Raw genomic sequence first — 21,462 nt, forward strand, 5'->3', positions numbered from 1 at the left:
CTGCTCTTTCGAGCATTAAATCAGGCACAACTAGAAACCATAAGGGCTTGATCTATGATATTTTATTTATTTATACAACAGCAGTTAGGCAGGGGAAGAATATTGCATTCATGTGGGTTCCGGCTCATTCAGGTTGCGGGCAATGAAAGGGCAGACAAGTTGGCCAAAAATGGCAACTAAAAAGAAAAATGTTGAAATCAATATTAAGTTATCTAAATCAGAGGGAAAGAGCATAGTGTGGAAAGAAATAATGGACAAATGGCAGCAGCAGTGGCAGAATGAAACAAAAGGGAGACATTTATATTCAATACAAAGCAGAGTGGGTGTGTCAAGAGATAATGGTACGAGTAGGAGAGAACAAGTCATTTTAAGCAGAATAAGAATGGGGCATAGCAATCTTAATGGCACTTTACATATTATGGGGCAACACCCAACAGGAATGTGCACACAATGTCAGGAGTATGAGATGGTTGAGCATGTTTTAATATCTTGTAGGAGGTTTATTCAAGAAAGACAAGAAATGATGACCCAGTTACAGAGTTGAGGACGGGTAGAGGGAAGTGTTAAAAGTATTTTAGAGTGTGCAGAGAAACAAAAAGGCAGGAAATATTTATTAGGTTTTTTAAAAGAAACTGGATTGGAGAAGAGAATATAGTGTAAAGGGAATTTAATACAGTAGGTGGCAGTAATGCAACAAATTGGATGCCAGCTGCCGTAAAAACCCGAAGAAGAAGAAAGGCCCATGGAAAGTCCACTGTCTCTTTTTAGTGAGGCCTATCAGAATTTTTCTCATTTTCTCTTTTATCTTTTCATACGAAGCTTTTAATTGAACTCACTGATGTCCTACTTTATTGTTAGGGAATTTTAAAAAACTAGAATAAAAATGGATCAAAGTACTTAATTTAGTGAGTATACCATGATTGACAACATGTGGTTTGATACCTTGCAGCAGCCATTTTGGAAAATAAATTTTTCATGAAAATTGTCACTGGTGTTACTGTCACTAGGTAACACCAAAGATCAGTTACACCAGTGACTCCCATAAACTTTAAAGGAACACTCCACTTTTTTTGAAAATAGGCTCATTTTCCAACTCCCCTAGAGTTAAACAGTTGAGTTTTACTGTTTTCGAATCCATTCAGCCGATCTCCGGGTCTGGCGGTACCACTTTTAGCATAGCTTAGCATAGTTCATTGAATCTGATTAGACCGTTAGCATCTCGTTAAAAAATGACCAAAGAGTTTCAATATTTTTCCTATTTAAAACTTGACTCTTCTGTAGTTACATTGTGTCCTAAGGCCGACGGAAAATGAAAAGTTGCGATTTTCTAGGCCGATATGGCTAGGAACTATACTGTCATTCCGGCGTAATGATCAAGGAACTTTGCTGCCGTACCATGGCTGCAGCAGGCGCAATGATATTACGCAGCGTCTCTCATAAATGTCTCCATGGTTGCAAGGCACGCTCCCTGTGCAAGCAGGGGGTCACAGGCGCTGCGTAATATCATTGCGCCTGCTGCTGAAATCATGTGACTTTGGCGCTCCGAACCACTGATTTAATTTGTAAAACTCCGAAGCTTCATGAAGCAGTGTTTTGAAATCGGCCATCACTATATAAATTGTTATTTTGTTTTTTTTGGCGCACCAAAAATATTCTCGTCGCTTTATAATATTAATATTGAACCACTGTACTCAGATGAACTTATTTAAATATGTTTTTAGTACATTAATGGATCTTGAGAGAGGAAATGTCATTGCTGGCTATGCAGGCCTCACTGAGCCGGATTTCAACAAAAATATCTCAATTTGCGCTCAGAAGATTAACGAAGGTCTTATGGGTGTGGAACGACATGAGGGTGAGTAATAAATGACAGAATTTTCATTTTTGGGTGAACTAACCCTTTAAAGGATTACATCATTACTTGTTTATAACTGTTTTCAAATATTTTCATTGTTATAGCAAAATACATGGTTGCGCAAATAAAATAACTTTGTTCAATCACACTTTTAACAAACCTGATTAAAATAAATAAAAACTTATCTCCTTATTTGTTGCATTATATCATTATTTTTCTGTAACTCTGACTGCATGTGCTGAAAAATTGAGAAATAATATTTCATAAAAACTTTTAATATTGCCAAATTAGTAAGGTAACACCAGTGACAAAAAAGGTACATGCAGTCTTTAAATAAATTTAAGTTTAAATGTTAGAAAAAGAAATACATTTTAAGACATCTTGCCATAATGCCCCCATTTTTATTTTTTATTTTTTACAATTGAGTGAAAAACAGTTGAGGAGTAGGCTAGTTGAAAAAGTTCTAACCCAAATATAGTCCACCCAAAATTGGAAATCATTTCCAATCAAATCAAATCTGTCATCATTTACTTCCCATTCAACCTTGTATGATTTTCCTTCTTCTGTGGAACACAAAAGAAGATATTTCGAAGAATGCAAGGTCACTAAAAAGTTTTAGTTCCCTTTTGATTTCCATTGTATGGTCAAAAATACAGTGGAAGTCAATGGGAACAGAAACTGTTTTTTAACATTCTTCAAAATATCTTCTCTTGTGTTCCACAAAAGAATTATTTTCTTTCTTCTGATTTACGGTATGTATGCTCTCCATTGGACCAGTTGTCAATAGAAAGTCATACAATGAAACTATAGCATTTAAATTAAATCCCTCACATCCATCCCTGCTCCGACCCCACCCTTGGACATTGCGCAACCTAACTCAATCAGTCTGTCCAAAACAAGCTGGGTCACAGACAGCAGAAAACCGATGAGACGTTTCCATGAGAAGTTTCGCAATACAACAACAGCGAAACTTTCCCTCACTCACCCAATGGCTATAAATAATTCTTCCCTTTGGATATGGGGTCAGAACAATTACGAAAGAAAATAAGAGTTGTCACAACACCTACAATTAGCTCAAAATCAAATAAGTTATATCATTTACACTGTATTTTGTAGAAATTGATCATGAATAGGTCCAGTGATCCAGTGTTTTAATGCAACTGCACACACGTCCCCAACCAGTGCGATTTACTGGTAGTAACATCAAGCTCCAGCAGGTGGTGTTAGGAAGCGGAAGTGAAAGTGAAAGAAACCGTTGTTTCAAACATCACGCCGACCAATGAAACGCTTCGTTGTTTCACTTCCGCGGTCTGGGTCTTGATGACGTTTTGCGTCATTCTATCAAACACGAAAGGCAGTTTCTGGAAGAATTCACGTGTCGATTCAAAAAGCAGTGCGCCGATCTTCATAAGATGAAGAAAGAAAATGTAAAACGAAACATGGTAATGTTTTCTGCGTAGTTCTGGGACAGGATTGTATAACACATCTCATCGAGGAATCTTGGAGTCTTAACGATTGCCTCTCGTCCAGGTAAATACATGGCTTAAAAGAAGAACTATGGATTTAAAAGTCTGTTTATAAATAGATGGATTCTACAAAATTCTCTGTCTTTGCTGTGTTGAAACATGCTTACATTAGTAAACGTACAAATATTTCACATTATGACAGTAAATGTACGGCTTTCATTTTTTATTGTTCATTTGTAAACAATTCTTTGTCTTTTACATATTCTGAATAGTACATGCTTGGTTTTGTATTTGTTTGTGAAAGGTAAGCAATTTGTGAAAGTAAACAATTTAAAAATGGAGCACGCTGTGTATTATGGCAGAATGAATCATCGTTATAAGAGCGTAGATTTATTTGAACATTGGGAGGGTTGAAGTGTGAAGCGTTTTAGTCCTGCGGCATTCTCCCTTGTGAGATACAGTACTGAGATTTATTTAATTTATTTGTGCAAAGTTGATTCATATAATTAATGAATTAATTAATAATAATTATCAGAATTCTTTGTTTGCGTAGAATACACAGATATTAAGTATTTTATATTAAGCACCTGGAACCTTTTTAGTTTCACAGAATTTTGTATTTCAAAGTGCCATGGGAAGTCTAACATCACTTAAAGGGATCGTTCACCCAGAAATGAAAATTCTGTCATCATTTACTCACCCTCAAGTTGTTCCAAACCTGTATGAGTTTTTTGTCTTCTGGTGAACACAGAAGAAGATATTTTAAAGAATGCTAGTAACCAAACAGTTAACAGTAGCCAATCACTTCCATAGTATGGAAAAAATACTAGGGCAGTCAATGGCTACGTCAGCTGTATTCTTCAAAATATCTTCTTTTGTGTTCATCTGAAGAAAGAAACTCATACAGGTTTGGAACAACTTGAGGGTGAGTAAATGATGACAGAATTTTCATTTCTGGGTGAACGATCCCTTTAAAATAAATATATATATATATATATATATATTTTTTTTTTTTTTTTCCTATTGAAAATACAAATTTCCCACTCTTTAACAGATATTGTTTTCATTTCATCAGGCTCTTAATGTTTTTGTTTGTTTGCTTGTTTCTTTCCACACATAATGGATTTTTTTATTTTTTATTTTTTTTTGTGAGGCAGGATGTCCAGTACGTTCAAATCTTAATTCTATTCGATTCTGTTCTTTTCAGAGTCAAGATGCCAGTGGACAGAATGAGAATGCGCCCCTGGTTGGAGCAACAGATTAGCAGTGGGGAAATTCAAGGTCTTCACTGGGTCAGTGAGGTGAGGGTGGAAATTCTGTTCTATTCAGTTTAAGAAGAGACTTAATTAAGTTTAAACATGTGGCTCTTTGTGTCTTTGCCAATACGTTGCCAAATTACAATACGTTGTGATTTTGAGCATGCTTGACATGTTAGTTAACTAAGTTGTACATGGATTGGGTAAAGCCTTATTCAGACTGTTAGTCTAAATTTGATTTTTGCGCACATCTGATCTGATTGGAATCCAATCATATTTAGCAAGTGTGAATGGCAAAAAATCAGATGAAATCTATTTTTTACAAATCAGTTTCAAGCTACATTCATATGTGGTTTGAAATCCTGTTCAAATCTCATTTATGGAAATCTATTTCAGTCTGACCTCTCTGATCAGATTTTGCATAGCTCCCTATGTGTCACTTTCTCACCACGTAAACATGTCAGATGTCTTTCGGAAACAAGGTTGTGTTGTGTTGTTGTCAATGTGCAGGTTGCACAGAAAAATTATAATAAAATAGAGACATCTCTGTGGTCCAGTGATGAGGTGTCTTCACTACTTTCGTTGTGCCGGCAGAGACGGCCGCACAGAATAAAGCTGCTTATAGAGCCACGGACACACAAATCAGATCTGAACAGTTGAGATATACAGTGTGAACAGTCAGTCATTTAGATCAGATTCCAATCGGATACACAAATAATCGGATTTGGACTGACAGTGTGAACATATAGTAAACCATTAAAATGTTTCCCTTAACAGGAGAAAAGGATATTTCAGATACCATGGATGCATGCAGCCAGACATGGATGGGATTTGGAAAAGGATGCACCCTTATTTAAGAACTGGGCCATTCACACAGGTAACTGTTGACAGAGCTGTTGTCCATTGTCTCTTGTATAAAGAATGAGGCTGACTAATTTGTCCACTATGCATTTGAGTTGATTCTGCATTTGCATACAGCTTTTAATGTATTTCTGCTGGTGTGATCGTTGTGCTGGATCTACTAGTTTGTGACTCCATTTTGTTAGAGATTTTGATTCAGTTATTACCAAATTATTTCTTATACAGGAAAGTATCGTCCAGGTATTGACAAACCAGATCCTAAGACATGGAAGGCAAATTTTCGCTGTGCTATGAATTCTCTACCAGATATTGAGGAAGTGAAAGATCAAAGCATGAAGAGAGGAAGCAATGCCTTCAGAATGTACAGGATGCTTTCCCCATCCGAGAAAGCCGTTAAGAAAGGTAAGTTTGTCATTAACTTAAAGGGTTAGTTCACCCAAAAATGAAAATTCTGTCATTAATTACTCACCCTCATGTCCTTCCAAACCCGTAAGACCTTCGTTCTTCTTCGGAACACAAATTAAGATTTTTGATGAAATCCGAGGGTTTCTGGAGCACACATAGGCAGCAACGTCATTGTACCTTTTGAGGTCCAGAAAGGTATTAAAGACGTCGTTAAAATAGTCAGTGTGACTACAGTGGTTCAACCTTAATGTTATGAAGTGACGAGAATACTTTTTGTGCGCAAAAACAAAACAAAAATAACAACTTTATTTAACGATTTGAACTATTGTCATACGCAGTTGGCGTAGTGAACGCAGTTCAGTGCTTCCGTGTTCTACGTCAGAACGCCTGCTCATTATTGGCCGGCTCCTGCGTAAGCATCACACGCATGCGTCGTGGTGCTCACATTTACAGCCTCAGGCAATACTGAGCCGCCGTTTGGATGTAGAACCCGGAAGCACTGAACAGTGTTTACTAATGTCAACTGCGTAGGAGACTGACAGGGGAGAGAAGAGATTGTTGAATAAAGTCATTATTTTTGTTTTGTTTTTGCGCACAAAAAGTATTCTCGTCGCTTCATAAAATTAAGGTTGAACCACTGCAGTCACGTCAGCTGTTTTAACGATGTCTTTTTTACCTTTCTGGGCCTTGACAGTGGTATTCAAATTGCTGTCTATGGAGGGGTCAGACAGCTATCAGATTTCATCAAAAATATCTTAATTTGTGTTCTGAAGATGAACAAAGGTCTTACGGGTGTGGAACAACATGAGGGTGAGTAATTAATGAATTGTCATTTTTGGGTGAACTAACCCTTTAACATGATACTATAAATTCCACCATGTATTTTATGCTTATACACTTATCATTAATGTAGAATTACATAATTTTATTTTGGTAAACAAATTCTTCTGATGATGTTTAAGATCCTCTAAATGCATATTGTCATCTTTTTCAGGGAAGAAAAAGATGGACCTGGAGCAAAGAGCAAAAGTAGGAACACATGACTGTACACTTAAACAACAGTGCATACTTCTAACTAAGTATTGCAAATGATCTCACACCTGTCCTCAATTCTTTATAAGGGTTTTCAGAAACGGAAAGCTAGCACTCCCAGAAAAATTAAAATGTCTAAAGGACAGCGTGAAGCGGAGCTTAAGATGGAAACTACACCTGACAGCACTGTGCTATTTGCTGGTAAATAACCACTTGTTATCCTACCTATTTATTCTACCCTCAGATATCACAGCAATAACGGAGATCACATTAGAGAACGCACTTATTTATCTAGTGTTCCCAAAACATATTTAAAAATTTAAGCCATACTTAAAATGTATGCATTTTATTGCAATGATGCTCAGAACTAATTTTTATTAACCTTTCTTTTTTTACAATCAGCTGGTCTCAGTGTGATTTCTGACCACCAAAAAATGTCTTTGCCTTCAACAGTAGATTCATTGTTTTATACTTGCTTATTCATCAACACAGAGCAGGAGAGCTCCTCTGAGCCCATGTCATCTGAGAAGGATATGGCTATAGCTGAACTACCTGATGTGTGTGCAGTTGTTGAGGTGGCAACAGAGAATGAAGAACCTGAGGTTCGCCCAACTGAAGTGTCTCTGCCTCTCCAGGACTCCCATGTTTCATCCTACAGTGGTAATGTTCTTTCTTGCCTTTATCTCTACCTTCTACTGTGTTATATTCACCACAGGAGTCATAAATTACTTATTACATGTTACTGACATCATCATGGTGGATTTTGTTCTGTACTATACAGAGAGTGACACAGAGAGCACATGCAGCGACGAAGACTTAGTACAGGTATGTATATTTTTAAATACAACATTTTATATTTCAAAATACAATTTAGACACTAGGATCTTAAGAAATTGTGGGTTTTTTGTAACAGCCAGTTAAGCAAAAACACTACCATTCAAGGGTTTGGGGTCAGTACTACTTTTTTTCTTATTCAGCAAGGATGCATTAACTTCATCAAAAGTGACAGTAAAGACATTTAAAGGGTTAGTTCACCCAAAAAATGAAACTTCGGTCATTAATTACTCACCCTCATGTCGTTCCAAACCCGTAAGATTTTTGTTCATCTTCGGAACACAAATAAGATCTTTTTCATCTTTGAAATCTTTGTTTGCACAAAAAACACTGACCACTTTATTTACAAAATATTAATTTCCAATGCGCGTTCTCGCACAAAGTATGTCCTTGCATCAGCACAAGTTAAAGAGAGCACCACGACGCATGCATGTTGTTGACACAAGAGCAGGCTTTGTGCGTGAACGCGCGTTGGAGATTAGTATTTTGTAAATAAAGTGGTCAATGTTTTTTGTGCAAACAAAGCACTCGCATCGCTTATACAATTGAGGGTAAACCACTGGAGTCACATGGATTGCTTTAATGATGTTTTTACTACCTTTCTGGGGCTTGAACGTGGTAGTTGTGTAGGCTGTCAATGAAAGCTCTCAGGTTTCATTAAAAAGATCTTTCTATTACAAATAAATGTATTTATTATTTATCTGTTATTTTTCAATTAATCTATTCATAAAAGAACCCTGAAAAAAATGTATTACGGTTGCTACAAAAATATTAAGCAGCACAACTGTTTTCATCATTGATAATAAAAAATAGTTTGAAATCCGCATATTAGAATGATTTCTTAAAAGTTATTAAAAAGTTATCAAAAATGATGATAATAAAATCATTGCAAACTTTAACAATTTAAAATGTCGTCAAATTTTTTTTTGATATAGTGCTGCACAACAGAGATTCAGATTCTGTTTAAAATAAAACATGGACAAAAAGTTGTGATATTCCTTAAATAATGCAGACACAAGCAGTCTTCATTTTAAGTAGCAGTCTTTTTTCAAGTTATATTCACAGATACTAAGTTCAAATCACGATTTGATTAAGTGTACAGCACTACTTTTGATTTATTCATCAAAATCTTGCCAAATTATGTAATATTCTGCGTTATACATAAATTCCATTTTTATGATTGGATTCCATGATTCTGTCAGCATTGCTGAAATCATAGGGCCCTAAGTTTAACACACTGACAGGCAATGAAAAGGTCTTTAGATGGTTCAACTTCAAACCATTGGCAAAGTTACATTTCATTCTTACTTTGTAACAAAAGCAGCTTATCAAAACAATGACTTTTAGGTATTGTAAATGTTATAAAAAAAAATGTAATGTTAACATTTCATAGTACTACTGGTTTTACTTTATTTTTAATATTAATAAATGTAGCTTCAGTGAGCATAAGAGACTTTGTTCAAAAACATTTAAAAAAAAAATCATACCCCAAACTTTTCAACTGTAGTGTACATAGACATACAACAATAGAAACATTCATGTTGTCATCAAGCCCATTTGTTTGTTTTTTGTGCTAAGAGTGCTAACTTTCTCTTGCAGCTTCCTCAGGACCTGTCCATAAAAGCTTTACAAAGATCATCTTTTAGTTCTGTGTTAAGGATCCCACCATCAACCTCAAACATATTTTTCACATCAGCGAAAACAAATTTCAGAGTGACCAGCTGCAGAGAGGACTCGCCCCTAATTGCTTATAACACTCCTCCATGGTTTCCCTGCTTGTTTAATTTCCAAAATGTCACAGATGTGCGACCCTCAAGCCCTGCCCCCAAACCAGATCTCACCAGCAGCCCAACTTCTCAGCCAAATGTGATGGCTAAAGCTGTGGACCTCTCTGTTACAAAACACTACAATGAAGACACTTGAAATGTACAACCTGCTGCTGTTCAGCTGATAAACTTACAACCCATAATTCAATATTAATCAAGTGCTCTCAGGTGTGTTAGACTTGTGTTGATGTTCAGCTTTTAAAACCAAACCAAACAGTTTTAAGCTATCTGAATCCGTTATACTAGATTATATTTCTGGAACTTTTTTCAAGACACTACCTCATTCTCATAATTGTATTAAGTATGTAAGTTGTAGAACTACCTCACAGTCACAGATGCAACTTTTGATCACAGAAGTAGTCAGTCAAGCTAGTTATAATGCAGCTTTGGGAGCATAACTAATTGTAGAACGCAGAATATGAATAGTAATAATTTAATATTTGGTACCATTTCATCCTTGTTGACAGTAGACGTAACAAAACAATCACGAATGAAATAGAACCGTTACTGGAGATTTGCATGTATGTTTTTCTACAGTGTGTAGCACAATATTGAGATCAGTTTTTGAAAGAAATGTTGGAATTTTTTTTTTTTAATGAATTTGGCATGTTTGTCAATTCAATAACCGCATTATTGTACTGCCTGGCATCATTTTTTAGTTTTACTTGAGGATCCTCTCTCACGTTCGTGGGACTACAAATACTTGAATAGAGACGCTCAGCTGATTAAGACTGGTGCATTAACTTGTCAAACCATTTCCTTTGTGTTCTGACAGAATCTTGTTTCAGTGTAATTGAGATTTTGCTAAGGTTTCTTGTATAAACTATTTTTATACAACAGTCGATGAGCATTATGAAGAAATACAGCACTGAGATTTAAAAGCAAATATAAAAACAGTTTTTATTGTAGTGTCTTGATGATTAAAAAAAATTAAACAATACAAAATCTTTTCAACACTCATTTGTTGTGTGATGTACACTAAAAACAGTGGTTCAAAGTGTTAGTAGTGGTACTAGTTAAAAAGATGAATGTGCAGTAGACAAGCTAATCACTTTGGTTGCTGAATCTTGCTTAATATTACAATAGACAGAAGATAAGTGAAAATGCTTTACAACTCAGACTGTTTAGTATGCAGTGGCCTAAATGATAAATTGCATTCTTGGTTTTCTCAGATTGAGATTTTCATTCTTCATGTCATTCATTTTGTCTATGATTTCATTTTTTACTGTGCAAGGTTAGTGGTGTGCAATTTAATGTTATTAATGGTGCTCCATTTATAACAAAACTTTGTACATAAGCTTATTATAATGTACTATAACAAGCTTAGTATAATGCTCCTTGCTGAATTTTAAGTATGTTTTACTGAACTAAGGACATATAACAACACTGGAGCAAAGCTAATATAAATGTCTCAATTGTATGCAAATTCTATGAACTTAGATGTTTTAATACAGTCTGTGTCTTATGAAGTAAGACTGTATATTGTTGTGCGTGACGTTCTAAATCACAGTTAAAGCTTTGCTGATACGTTTTTTTTTTTCTTCTTCTTCTATAGAAGTTATACTTAGACCTGTATACAGACTGGCTTTTAGGTTTTTACAAAAATGAAGAAATTGTTTAGAAAACCACTAGTAACTGAGTTTGTAAAAGTAGGTCATCCCCTCTTCATTTTTTTTTGGGAGGGGGGGGGGTGAAATGATAGGCTATCCAGACTTACTGTCTGGATAATGTGAAGAGAAACAGTTTACTTCTCAAAGTACGGCAAATAAAAGAACTTGAATCCTCTTCGTCCCCGAACTGCACAGCTTATATAGATCACATGATACACTGAAACAAAAAAAGGAAAAGCAACAGTTTTGTTGTTTTTAGCATTTGTCTTGTCAATGCTGTCTATTTTAAAGAGGACCTATTAAGCTTCTTTACATTTTCAATTTTCTTCAGTGCAGGGGTCGGCAACCTATGGCACGGGGAGGGGTAATGGCTGGCATCTGAGCAAAAGCGAGAAAGGTGTATGCAGGGCCTAAAATTAACACTCGCCAAGAGCCAAATGCACGTAAAAAGTATATGATACAGTGTCACTCGCCAGCTGACCGTTAACAATGCATGAACGTGAACAAGTGTGAATGCCGCTCGGGACAGCTGACGGGCCAGCGCTGCATCGTAATGAAAGGTTAAGTTTCATTAAGGGAGCTAATTTCTTTCGTGCGCTGTATGTGGAAAGTTTTGTGTGCGCACACATCCGAAGCGCTCGCCCAAACAACGCGAATACTAAACTGTGCTATCTTTCATGTCTTTTTGCAATTTAATGGACAAATTCAAACAAAATTGTCAAAAAAAAAAATTGTGAGTATCCTAGTAAACATAGTCGGTTATGTCTTAAGTGAATGTTAACAGTTGACAATGTAAAAAAAAAATGTTTACAGTGTCCAGTATCAGTAGGCTATATTATCCATGCGTTTGCTCTTAAAGTGACAGTAGCCTAATATTCCTGCATCTGTTTTTAATGTTAATCAAACAACAAAGGACAAAGAAAAATCACTACAGCTCTTGACTGAATAACTTTTGTAACTTTATTAAGGATTAACCAATAAGGATGTTTAATTTATACAGTGAAGACTATATAGTGTTATTTTACATCTGTTTACTTTATCAAATTTCTGTATCTGACAACTACTGTTAGACCTAACGCTACCTGAAAAACCTTTTTTATTTCATTTGTATCTTTATTACATTGCATTTCTTTGTGCTTTTGCTTGCTTGATTATTTGTTCTTATTTTATTACTGACTGTTTACTTGTCTTTAATAATGTTTTACATTTATATTAGTAGGCTAGTGATTTTAGCATGTAGAAATTGTGCATTTTCAGTGGTATCTAAAATTTTTGTCATTACTTTTTTTTTTTTTTTTTTTCAAAAACAGTTTAATGGCAGTTAAAAAATATTTATGGCCGGTAAATTTTTTTAAGTCACCGGCCATTGGCAGTTGTGGCAAAAAGTTAGTTTTAGGCCCTGGGTGTATAATGTATTTCATTCAGATAAAGTATCTCGTACCTGCATACAGATATACATTTTGAGGTAATCATTCCTCATAGTAACGCAGCTTGTATTAAGTTAGGAGTTATAAATACTATTAAAGTTTGAGAATTAAACTGTGCAAGTTAATAAAAGCTCAAAAGGTCTGCAAAGTTACTAAGCACAAAGTCCACTCCAAAGGAAGTTAATCTCTATATCAGTATGCACTGTTTCTGAACTCCCTGAAACACCTCGATTGTAGTCTTAAGTTTTGGGAACGTACACATCACAATATTACTCATTTAAATAATTCCCACCCAAGCCATAGGCAAAATAAAGGGACAAGACCTGGTTGAGTTACGCGAGTAGTGTGTTAAAACTTGTGTTTATGGTAAGGGGCATGACATTTATGAAACATGCTGGAAGCAGTTGACCAATCACAGCACACTGGCCAAGCTGACCAATCAGAGCACATTGCACTTTTCAGAAGGAGGGGCTTCATAGAGACCGGAACTTATCAGAGCGTTACTGACAGACTGGGAAGTGAGGTGCTGCAGCTATATAAAATATATGAAAAATAATGTTTTTTTACATTCAAGGATGAAAACATATTCTAGTAGACCCCAAAAGCAAAATCAAGACATTGTAAAAGGGCATAACAGGTCCTCTTTAAAGTCAGTTTCTTCCTTTATATACACATTTCTTGACTGCATTACAAAGATAACTTAATTCATAAAACTATAATATATTACCTAAGGTCCAAATTCCATTACTGATATTCACAATGGCAAAGCTGACTATATAATATAAAAGCTTGTATTGAGAATACACTTAGATCTTACCACCAGGAATGAAGAGAAGAAATCCAGGAACAAAGAAAATTGCACTTGAAACACCTGAAAAGAGGCATCAATACATGTGTTACATAATTTATTGGCCAAAACTGGCATGAAACCAGTTAGATGCCTGAGGGTGGTGTTGTCTTTGTTTTTAAGGCATGAAGAACACTTTTTTTTATTAACTAATATGTTGCACTTATAACTAGCTGAAGAAGTTTGTGTGCTAAAGAAACCCTGCCCACGTCTCATCTGTATTAACAACCAATGCCAACATGACAGGTCTTACCTGCGTGAGGGTTTAACTGTATGACAATGCCTGTAAAGATCAAAGCTGATAGGAAGGAGGCACAGGGAGGGGGAAGATAAGGAAGGAGAAGAGATAATACATTTACTAAGCAGTTGACAATTGCATCTGAATTTACCATCTGTGCTCAAGGATAGAGCTGACAGCAAGATAAACACTAACAGCACTTTACACGCCAGACAGAAACAACAGTTCCCAAACCCATTCCCCTTGATATCTGTAGTACTTATTATGATCAAAGAACATCACAAAAGGTATAAAAGTCTCACCAACTCCAGTGATTAAGAGGAGGAACGATGCGAGAACGACTCGTCTGTTCTTCTTCACTAGTGGGTGCGACGTCCACCTGGGAGCAATCCACACAGAAGAAAGGTTGAGGAAAGAAAAAGATTTTAGTTATTATCAGCTTAAATTCTCATTCAGAAATATATAAATAGAGGTTTTACAGTAATGTGTGTGTTACCCGCAGCAGTGAGCAGACAGCTGTGTGACTGAGCTGAGTGTGCTGAATGACCACTGAGAACTGCAGTAGGACAGAGTAGCAGGATCACTGGAACACAGACAGACACTGAGCTTGACATCTCGCTTTTTCAAGTACTAGTGCTTGTACATCAAATAAATCAAAGCAACATATTGTTTTAGTTGGTCATTTAATGGCTTGTTTGTTTGCCAATTGGTCACTTCTTGTTCTCAGATGAAAAAATTGTGAAAAATTAAGATGCTCTGTTAAAAAAAAAAAAATTTAAAAGATGTTTGGCGATGACATCACAGTGTATAGTTGCCATTTAAAATCTGCCATGACAATGTGAATTTATCATTGTAGATACATAAACTTACATATTTACCAATTATTAACTGGGTTAAATTCGCCTTTTAAATTTCTAAAATTGGGGAAAAAATGTTGAAGTAAAATAGGTGATCGCACATTTTGAGTAGTAACAGTAGTATTCAAAATTATTGCCATATCAGCTTCAGATGCTATTTCAAGGCACATACAGATTCAATGTTCAATAAATACAAATTATGCAATACAAATATAATAAAACACAACTTAGAGAAAAAAAAAAATAGTTCACTTTAACATGAAAATTACCCCAAGATTTACTCACCCTCAAGCCATCATAGATGTATATGACTTTCTTCTTTCTGATGAACACAGTCGTGGTTATATTAAAAAATATCTTGATGCATCCAAGCTTTACAATGGCAGTGAACGGGGGCAATGAGTTTGAAGCTCAAGAAAGCGCCTCCATCCACATCCATCCATCATAAACATGTACTCCACATGTCTCCAGGGGGTTAATAAAGGCCTTCTGAAGCGAAGCGATGCATTTGTGTAAAAAAAAAAAAAAAAAGATCCATATTTAACAAGTTATGAAGTAAAATATCTAGCTTTTGCCAGAGCGCCTAACGTATTCAACTTACGAGAAAAACTTAACTGATATCGCGTCAGTTGCCCTTTTTCCGTAAATTGAGTATGGAAGGTGTAGGACGTAGTGAAAGTGTTTTGAACTGCGAGAGTTTTACACTTTCTTCGTAAGTTGAATATGGAAGGCGGTCTGGCAGAGGCTATATTTTACTTTATAATTTGTTAAATATGGATATTTTTCTTATACAAATGCATTGCTTTGCTTCAGAAGGCCTTTATTAACCCCCTGGAGCCGTGTGGAGTACATTTATGATGGATGGAAGCACTTTCTTCAGCTCATACTCGTGACCCCTGTTCACTGCCATTATAAAGCTTGGATGCGTCAAGATATTAATTATATATATTTTTGACTGTGTTCACCAGAAAGAAGAAAGTCATATACACCTAGGATGGCTTGAGGGTGAGTAAATCTTGCGGTAATTTTCATTTTAAAGTGAACTAATCCTTAAACAATTTTGTATATACATAACACTCTTAAAATGATTCTTTAAAAAAAAATCTGGGTCCATCTTATAAAACAAGTCCATCAAAGTTTGTCCTGATAAAAACTGTTTTTGCCTCATGACATTAGAAATTGAGCAGACCAAAAATATATCTGCCTGTTCTCAGAGAAAATACTTACTCTGCTTGTTCAAAATCTTTCAATATAATATTTTAAAGCATTTAGCTTTAAATTTAGCATTTAATAATGACAGTAGAAAATGTACATTACACACTGTTGAATCTATCATGGCTGACAACTGCTGTTAATTGCATCTGAAGATTTTTAATCACAGGTGAAGGGTTTAATCAATGATTTGTTAGTGGTGCAAAATAGCTCAAATTAAAATAAAACCTAAATCAACAAATTCTGGATTAACTTTAAACTCTGTCTTATTAAACTCAATTGGTGCAACCCATCCTTCATTTTGTACCATTCTGCTCATATTATTACATCCAGTTAATATTCTTGCTTAATGAGAATGTTCAAATTAAAAGTGTCATCAACACTGTGCTGTGAACTGCCAAACCTGATTTTGAAGAAGTTGTTGAAAGAAGAGTTCACAGTGCCACCTAAAGCATCTTCATTTTCCAGGTTCTGTGGGAGAACACAAAATAAAGTCAGTCACATCTGCCCGTAAAAGACTCTCAAAGAGAAAGCGACAAACATGACATACACCTGACCTGATATTTCAGATTACTGTGTTCGGGAGTGCCAGCGGATCCAGATGTATGGCATTGTGTTTTGGCAAAAGAAAGAGGTCCAAATGTCATCTCTCCCCCACCGTCCTTCTCTCTCCCCTTCCATTCCCCCACATCCTCTCCAGGCACCACACCTTCTTCCTCCCCCTCCAGGACGAATGCGTCATCAATTGTGAACTGTGTCCCCATAGCTACAGGCCCTCAGACATTGACTGGATGTTAACCGGCAAGCACTGTGAAGTTGATAAACACCATGGTTGAGTTACTTATCTACGCTCTGCCCTTTACATTTCTCATACTTCAGTGTAGTGCATTGACTGCCCTATAGAATTCCTTCACAATGCACATTAATGAATTTTACATCTTTCTCTCTGAATCACTTCACAGCTTGCCAACTTCCTAATTTCTAATGTACAGACCATTTCAACGTGATTGGTCTACAAAACTGTATAACTTTAATAAACACAGCAAGGAAAGGTGTTTCTCCTCTATTACAAGAAAGTATACGACCTATTCGTATTTGTTATGAATATAACGCTTTGTTTTTAATATGTATTTCACTTTTTTCATCCTGTTTTTATTTCAGCGCAAGACATTATTTGACTAAATCTGATCAGCCGCATTTACAGATTTTAAATCTCCACTTGATAAGGCAGATATGTGGAATAAATGCCCGACTGTGACATAATATTTGCCCTTAGGGAGCATGTGACTGACACTCTCTTCCGCTTGTTCTTAACAACAGAATGTTTGTATCCACCCAAACAATCTTCATCTTGCGTATTACAGAGAAGCTCGTTACATTTATCACACATGTAATTACGTATCACAATAATAAATGTAAGCTTAAAATCATTTATTTCGTTGAAAATATCAGTTGAAGAATTTCTAATGCTAATCTGCTGAGAAGGTTTGCCTGAATATTTAAACAGCCGAACATCCCGTTATTAACACCAACAATAGCGCTAAATTACAAAAGAAGGATCCTCTACTCACTGTCCATTACTGTTGATCCTCATCAGTTACACAAAGATCTGTTTTCCATGGTCCTTGGATCACTTCCAAGGAATACAAGGTTAGTAAATCTGTTTAAATGTATTGTTTACTGGCCGGCGGAAAACTTTAACCTAAACTTTGCTAGTAACAGCTGCTTCTTTTTTGTGGGTCGACTCTAAACAGACAAAAGCAGCGGTGGTCTCTTCAGCGACACCTGGAGGACTGGAGGATTCAACAATTATCGTGGTGATTGTCCATGAGAACATGCAGCATTTTTTTTCTCTTTTGCAGAGCAATGAGGAATTTTTGTTTATAGATTTTTTTCTAATATTTACTTTATATTGTTATTATAATTATTGTTCATAATTATATGGCGATGTTTGAAGAAATTTATTGAGATACAATTAATCTTGATGGGTGCAATGACCAATTCATAAAAACAGTCACTTGCTTTGTTTCCCGAATGAATCGGCAACTTTGAACGAATCAGTTGAATGAATGATTCAGTGACAAAGAAAGTGACATGTCGCCACCTACTGGTGGTTTTAAACAATTTAAGTTTGGTTTTCAATTTCAGTTAGGCTATTTAATTATGGAAATGAAAATGCGCTAAACAACATTCTCAATTATCATTGATCAGTTCTAAGTACAATATGTTTTCATTGGTTGTTTTACTGCTCATAGAATTAATTACATTCTGCTCATTTACATTATTCAGTCACATCTTAGTACTGTAACCAGGGTTACACCAGTATTATCACACAAGCAAAAGAGCTGTTTTCCCAAATATCAGCACAATTGTAAAATACATATGAACAATATTAATTTAAAATATGTATAGCTTACTATATAGTGCATAATAAAACAAACTAATTGTAATTTATTTCACTTGATAATTAATTAATTCATAACAATAATGCTAATAATAATAGCCTACGTAAACAATTGAACATCATTACGTTATTTTTAGGCTAACTGAAATATTTAAACATTTAACACTTTAACACATAATTACATTAAGATATCAGGCTAATCAGGTATCTGTATGCTATGCTAGTACATAACCAACTGGTGGTTTCAGTTTCATATAAAAGTATCATATACAGAAAAGTATCGTTTCATTTTTTCATTTCATTAGGCCTGAAATATTTGTTATAGGCCTATTGTTCAACATATGTTCTGGTGGGTAAATTGCAGTATAAATCTTCAAATAAACTAGCCTTGCTTAATGTTTCTTCCTTATGCAAGAAAATCAAATGAAAATGAATTTTGGCTTAACTTGTAACATTTATAGCCTATAACAAATGATGTCAATTCATGTATGTTGCCATGGCCTAAATAAATAAATAATAGTTTAAATAAATAACATTTTTATTTCATACATACAAAATAGAAATATAAAAATATTTACAAATATAAAAATATACATACAAATGACTTGCTGATAACCTACAAATGCACGACCTTGTCTGTACTCTTTATAGTCAAATAACAAACATTCTACACGTGCACACGGTCTTAAAGGGTCATCAAATCATAGACATATGCATCAAATAACTCCGTAAATTTTTCACCATCATGTGACTTTAAAGGTGCAGTGTGCAAATTTTAGCGGCATCTAGCGGTAAGGTTGCGAATTTCAACATAAAGAAGCTACGGTGGCCAACCAAGGACAAATATGTCGTCGTCTGAGACAGCAGAGAGCTTGCAATCAAACGCGCTCTGTAGAGCAGTTTGTCCATTGAGGGCTACTGTAGAAACATGCCGGAGCAAAATGGTGGCTTAACATTTAAGCCCCGTTCACACCGCCAGCGAATTTTTCGCTGCATGTCGCTAGTCTCTGTACTGTGAAGTCACTTGTGGGCGATCCTATTGCTGTTGCTCTAATATCATTGGTAGACTGCACGTCTGATCATATCTATAGAAAATGCAATCACAAATGATATACAAAACTAAGAAATCATTCGAATTTGACTAATAATTAGGCTTAAAAGAATTAAAGATAACATTCTGCAGTTGTAGAGTGTTGTGACTGCAGAGCTCAGTGCATTAAATCATTAACTAGATTAACGATCGATCTATCAACAAATTAAACTCACTCATACTGTCAAAAAATACTAAAACGCCATTCGAATTTGAAAAAATAATCAATTTTCTTGTCCCTAATAATCAACACAATGCAGGGGAAACTGTAATATGAACTGCAGCAGTGCTAAACTGCTCACAGCATCTTATAATTAACAACACAAAATGTATGAATCAAACTCACAAGACTGCCGACAGTTTCTTTTCCACGCATCATTTTATTATATCCATGTATGTACAGACAAATCAGTGAAATCGCTCCGGAACTATGTCCTGTCTTGTCTTGCCTGCACTCGAGACGGTGATGTGAGCACCAGAGAGCCTTCACTTCTATTGGTTGTCGCTCGCAAAATTCGCTCCTTATTTGCATAAAGTTGAAATTTCTGAACTTTTGTTTTGTGCCTCCCGTCGCTTGACACGACATTCTGTCGCCAACGGTCACTGTTGCTCTTGTCGCCAGCGCTCCATTGAAATGAATGGGATCCTGACGCTTTGTCGCTGCATGTCGCTGGCGGTGTGAACGGGGCTTAAGGGGACCCGCAGTGTATGTAGATAGAAATGACTCATTCTGAGGTAATAAAAACATAACAGTTCATTGTGTAAGGTCTTTATACACCACTGAAAACATAGTTATGTATATTATATTGCATTTCTGTCAATAGATTATCCTAAAATCTACACATTGCACCTTTAAATGTCTCAAATGTGTCACTGCATCTGACCATTTTTAAAAATTTCTGTTGATCAGATTTTGCTAGTTGATATTAACATCTAGCGGTTTATGTGTGTGATTCAAATCAGCATATTTGACAAATTTTATTGTACCTTTTTAAATGTAATTACAAATCTTGAATATTTACTCAATAGCCTATGTCTACTGAACCGTAATCTACAGTCTATAGGCCTAAGTTGTTTAATGTTGTTTAGCCACTAGATGGTGGCAAGATACAACCTACAGAAACTGACACTTGACTTCGCTTTCCTGTCTCATACAGTAAAAACAGATGTATTATTTATTGATTCAGTTTTACAGGGATCCATGAAGTTCATCCATGAAGCACTTAAATGTCAGCTTTTTTTCCATTAATCATATTTAATTAATATTCAATGATTTGTTATATTTAACCTGTAAAACAATCTACCATTGGAAATGAAATGTATCATAAACAAGTGATTACATGCAATAAATATAAAAAAAATTACATGACAGAGCATGAGCTTTGCTTACACTCTTAAAGGAAAATATGATCTTAAAATTTTCTGTCATATACAGATCTTTTTCATGGGATCATTTCATGGGATCATTTCATGGATTAAGTTTTAAAGGGGGCCTATTATGCCTCATTTCATCTCAGGTGTCCCCAGAATGTGTCTGTGAAGTTTCAGCTCAAAATATCCCACAGATCATTTATTATATGTTGTAAATGCCCATTTTTGAGTGGAAGGAAAAACATGCTGTTTTTGTGCATGTAACTTTAAATGCAAATGAGCTGCTGCTCCCCACCCCACTTTCCAGAAGTTGCATGCATTTTACAGCCACATCAGCCTAAACTTTTGATATATGGTTTTCCGAGTGCACATATCCGATGTATGCGCACAGAAAGCTGGCTGTCAGATGGCACTTCCTGTGAGTAATAAACTAAGTTCTCTTTCAGGTGTTATTGTGCTTAAACTGTCAACTCACAAGGTCAAATACCCACAAAGTTCACATACACACAGTCGGTTATGTCTGTGAGCGTAAACAGCAAGTAAAGAAATTGCATATATTAGATATAGATTTCTATGTATATTATATTTGTGTATTAAAATGAAAGCAGTACCTACTGCTATAAATGCTGCTAATATGAATCAAACAAAAGAGTAACAGAAAATTACTCACTGCTCTTGACTGAATAACTTAGTAGCTTTAATAAGAATACATTTCTTACTTGAATGCTGCTGTTAAATGCTCTGGCGAGGAGATAAACATGGCGGACTGTGTACAGCTCACTCAGGGCGGGGTCTATGCTAATAGGGCAGATTCGTCAGCAGTCATGGGGGGGGCCTAAGCATTAGTGATGTCACAAAAGCTACAATCTGC

General features: G+C 35.6%; 2 protein-coding genes across 2 annotated transcripts; one reads left to right on the top strand and one right to left on the bottom strand.

Annotated features, from left to right (window-relative positions):
* Positions 1–3,113: 3,113 nt before the first annotated feature.
* irf2a (interferon regulatory factor 2a) lies at positions 3,114–10,491 on the top strand. Its single transcript, XM_051898827.1, has 9 exons — positions 3,114–3,385; positions 4,529–4,622; positions 5,355–5,454; positions 5,664–5,840; positions 6,838–6,872; positions 6,965–7,076; positions 7,368–7,535; positions 7,657–7,700; positions 9,309–10,491. Exons 2-9 carry the CDS (start codon positions 4,536–4,538, stop codon positions 9,630–9,632), a joined length of 1,047 nt encoding a protein of 348 aa, XP_051754787.1. The 5' UTR covers positions 3,114–3,385; positions 4,529–4,535; the 3' UTR covers positions 9,633–10,491.
* Positions 10,410–17,506, bottom strand: tmem134 (transmembrane protein 134). The gene is made up of 8 exons (XM_051898838.1): positions 17,298–17,506; positions 16,284–16,534; positions 16,130–16,197; positions 14,154–14,240; positions 13,960–14,036; positions 13,673–13,717; positions 13,390–13,443; positions 10,410–11,362 (listed from the first exon to the last, which is right to left on the bottom strand). Exons 2-8 carry the CDS (start codon positions 16,488–16,490, stop codon positions 11,280–11,282), a joined length of 621 nt encoding a protein of 206 aa, XP_051754798.1. The 5' UTR covers positions 16,491–16,534; positions 17,298–17,506; the 3' UTR covers positions 10,410–11,279.
* Positions 17,507–21,462: the final 3,956 nt, after the last annotated feature.

Source organism: Ctenopharyngodon idella, chromosome 1 (genome assembly GCF_019924925.1).
Source record: "Ctenopharyngodon idella isolate HZGC_01 chromosome 1, HZGC01, whole genome shotgun sequence".
In the NCBI taxonomy this organism is placed as follows: domain Eukaryota; kingdom Metazoa; phylum Chordata; class Actinopteri; order Cypriniformes; family Xenocyprididae; genus Ctenopharyngodon; species Ctenopharyngodon idella.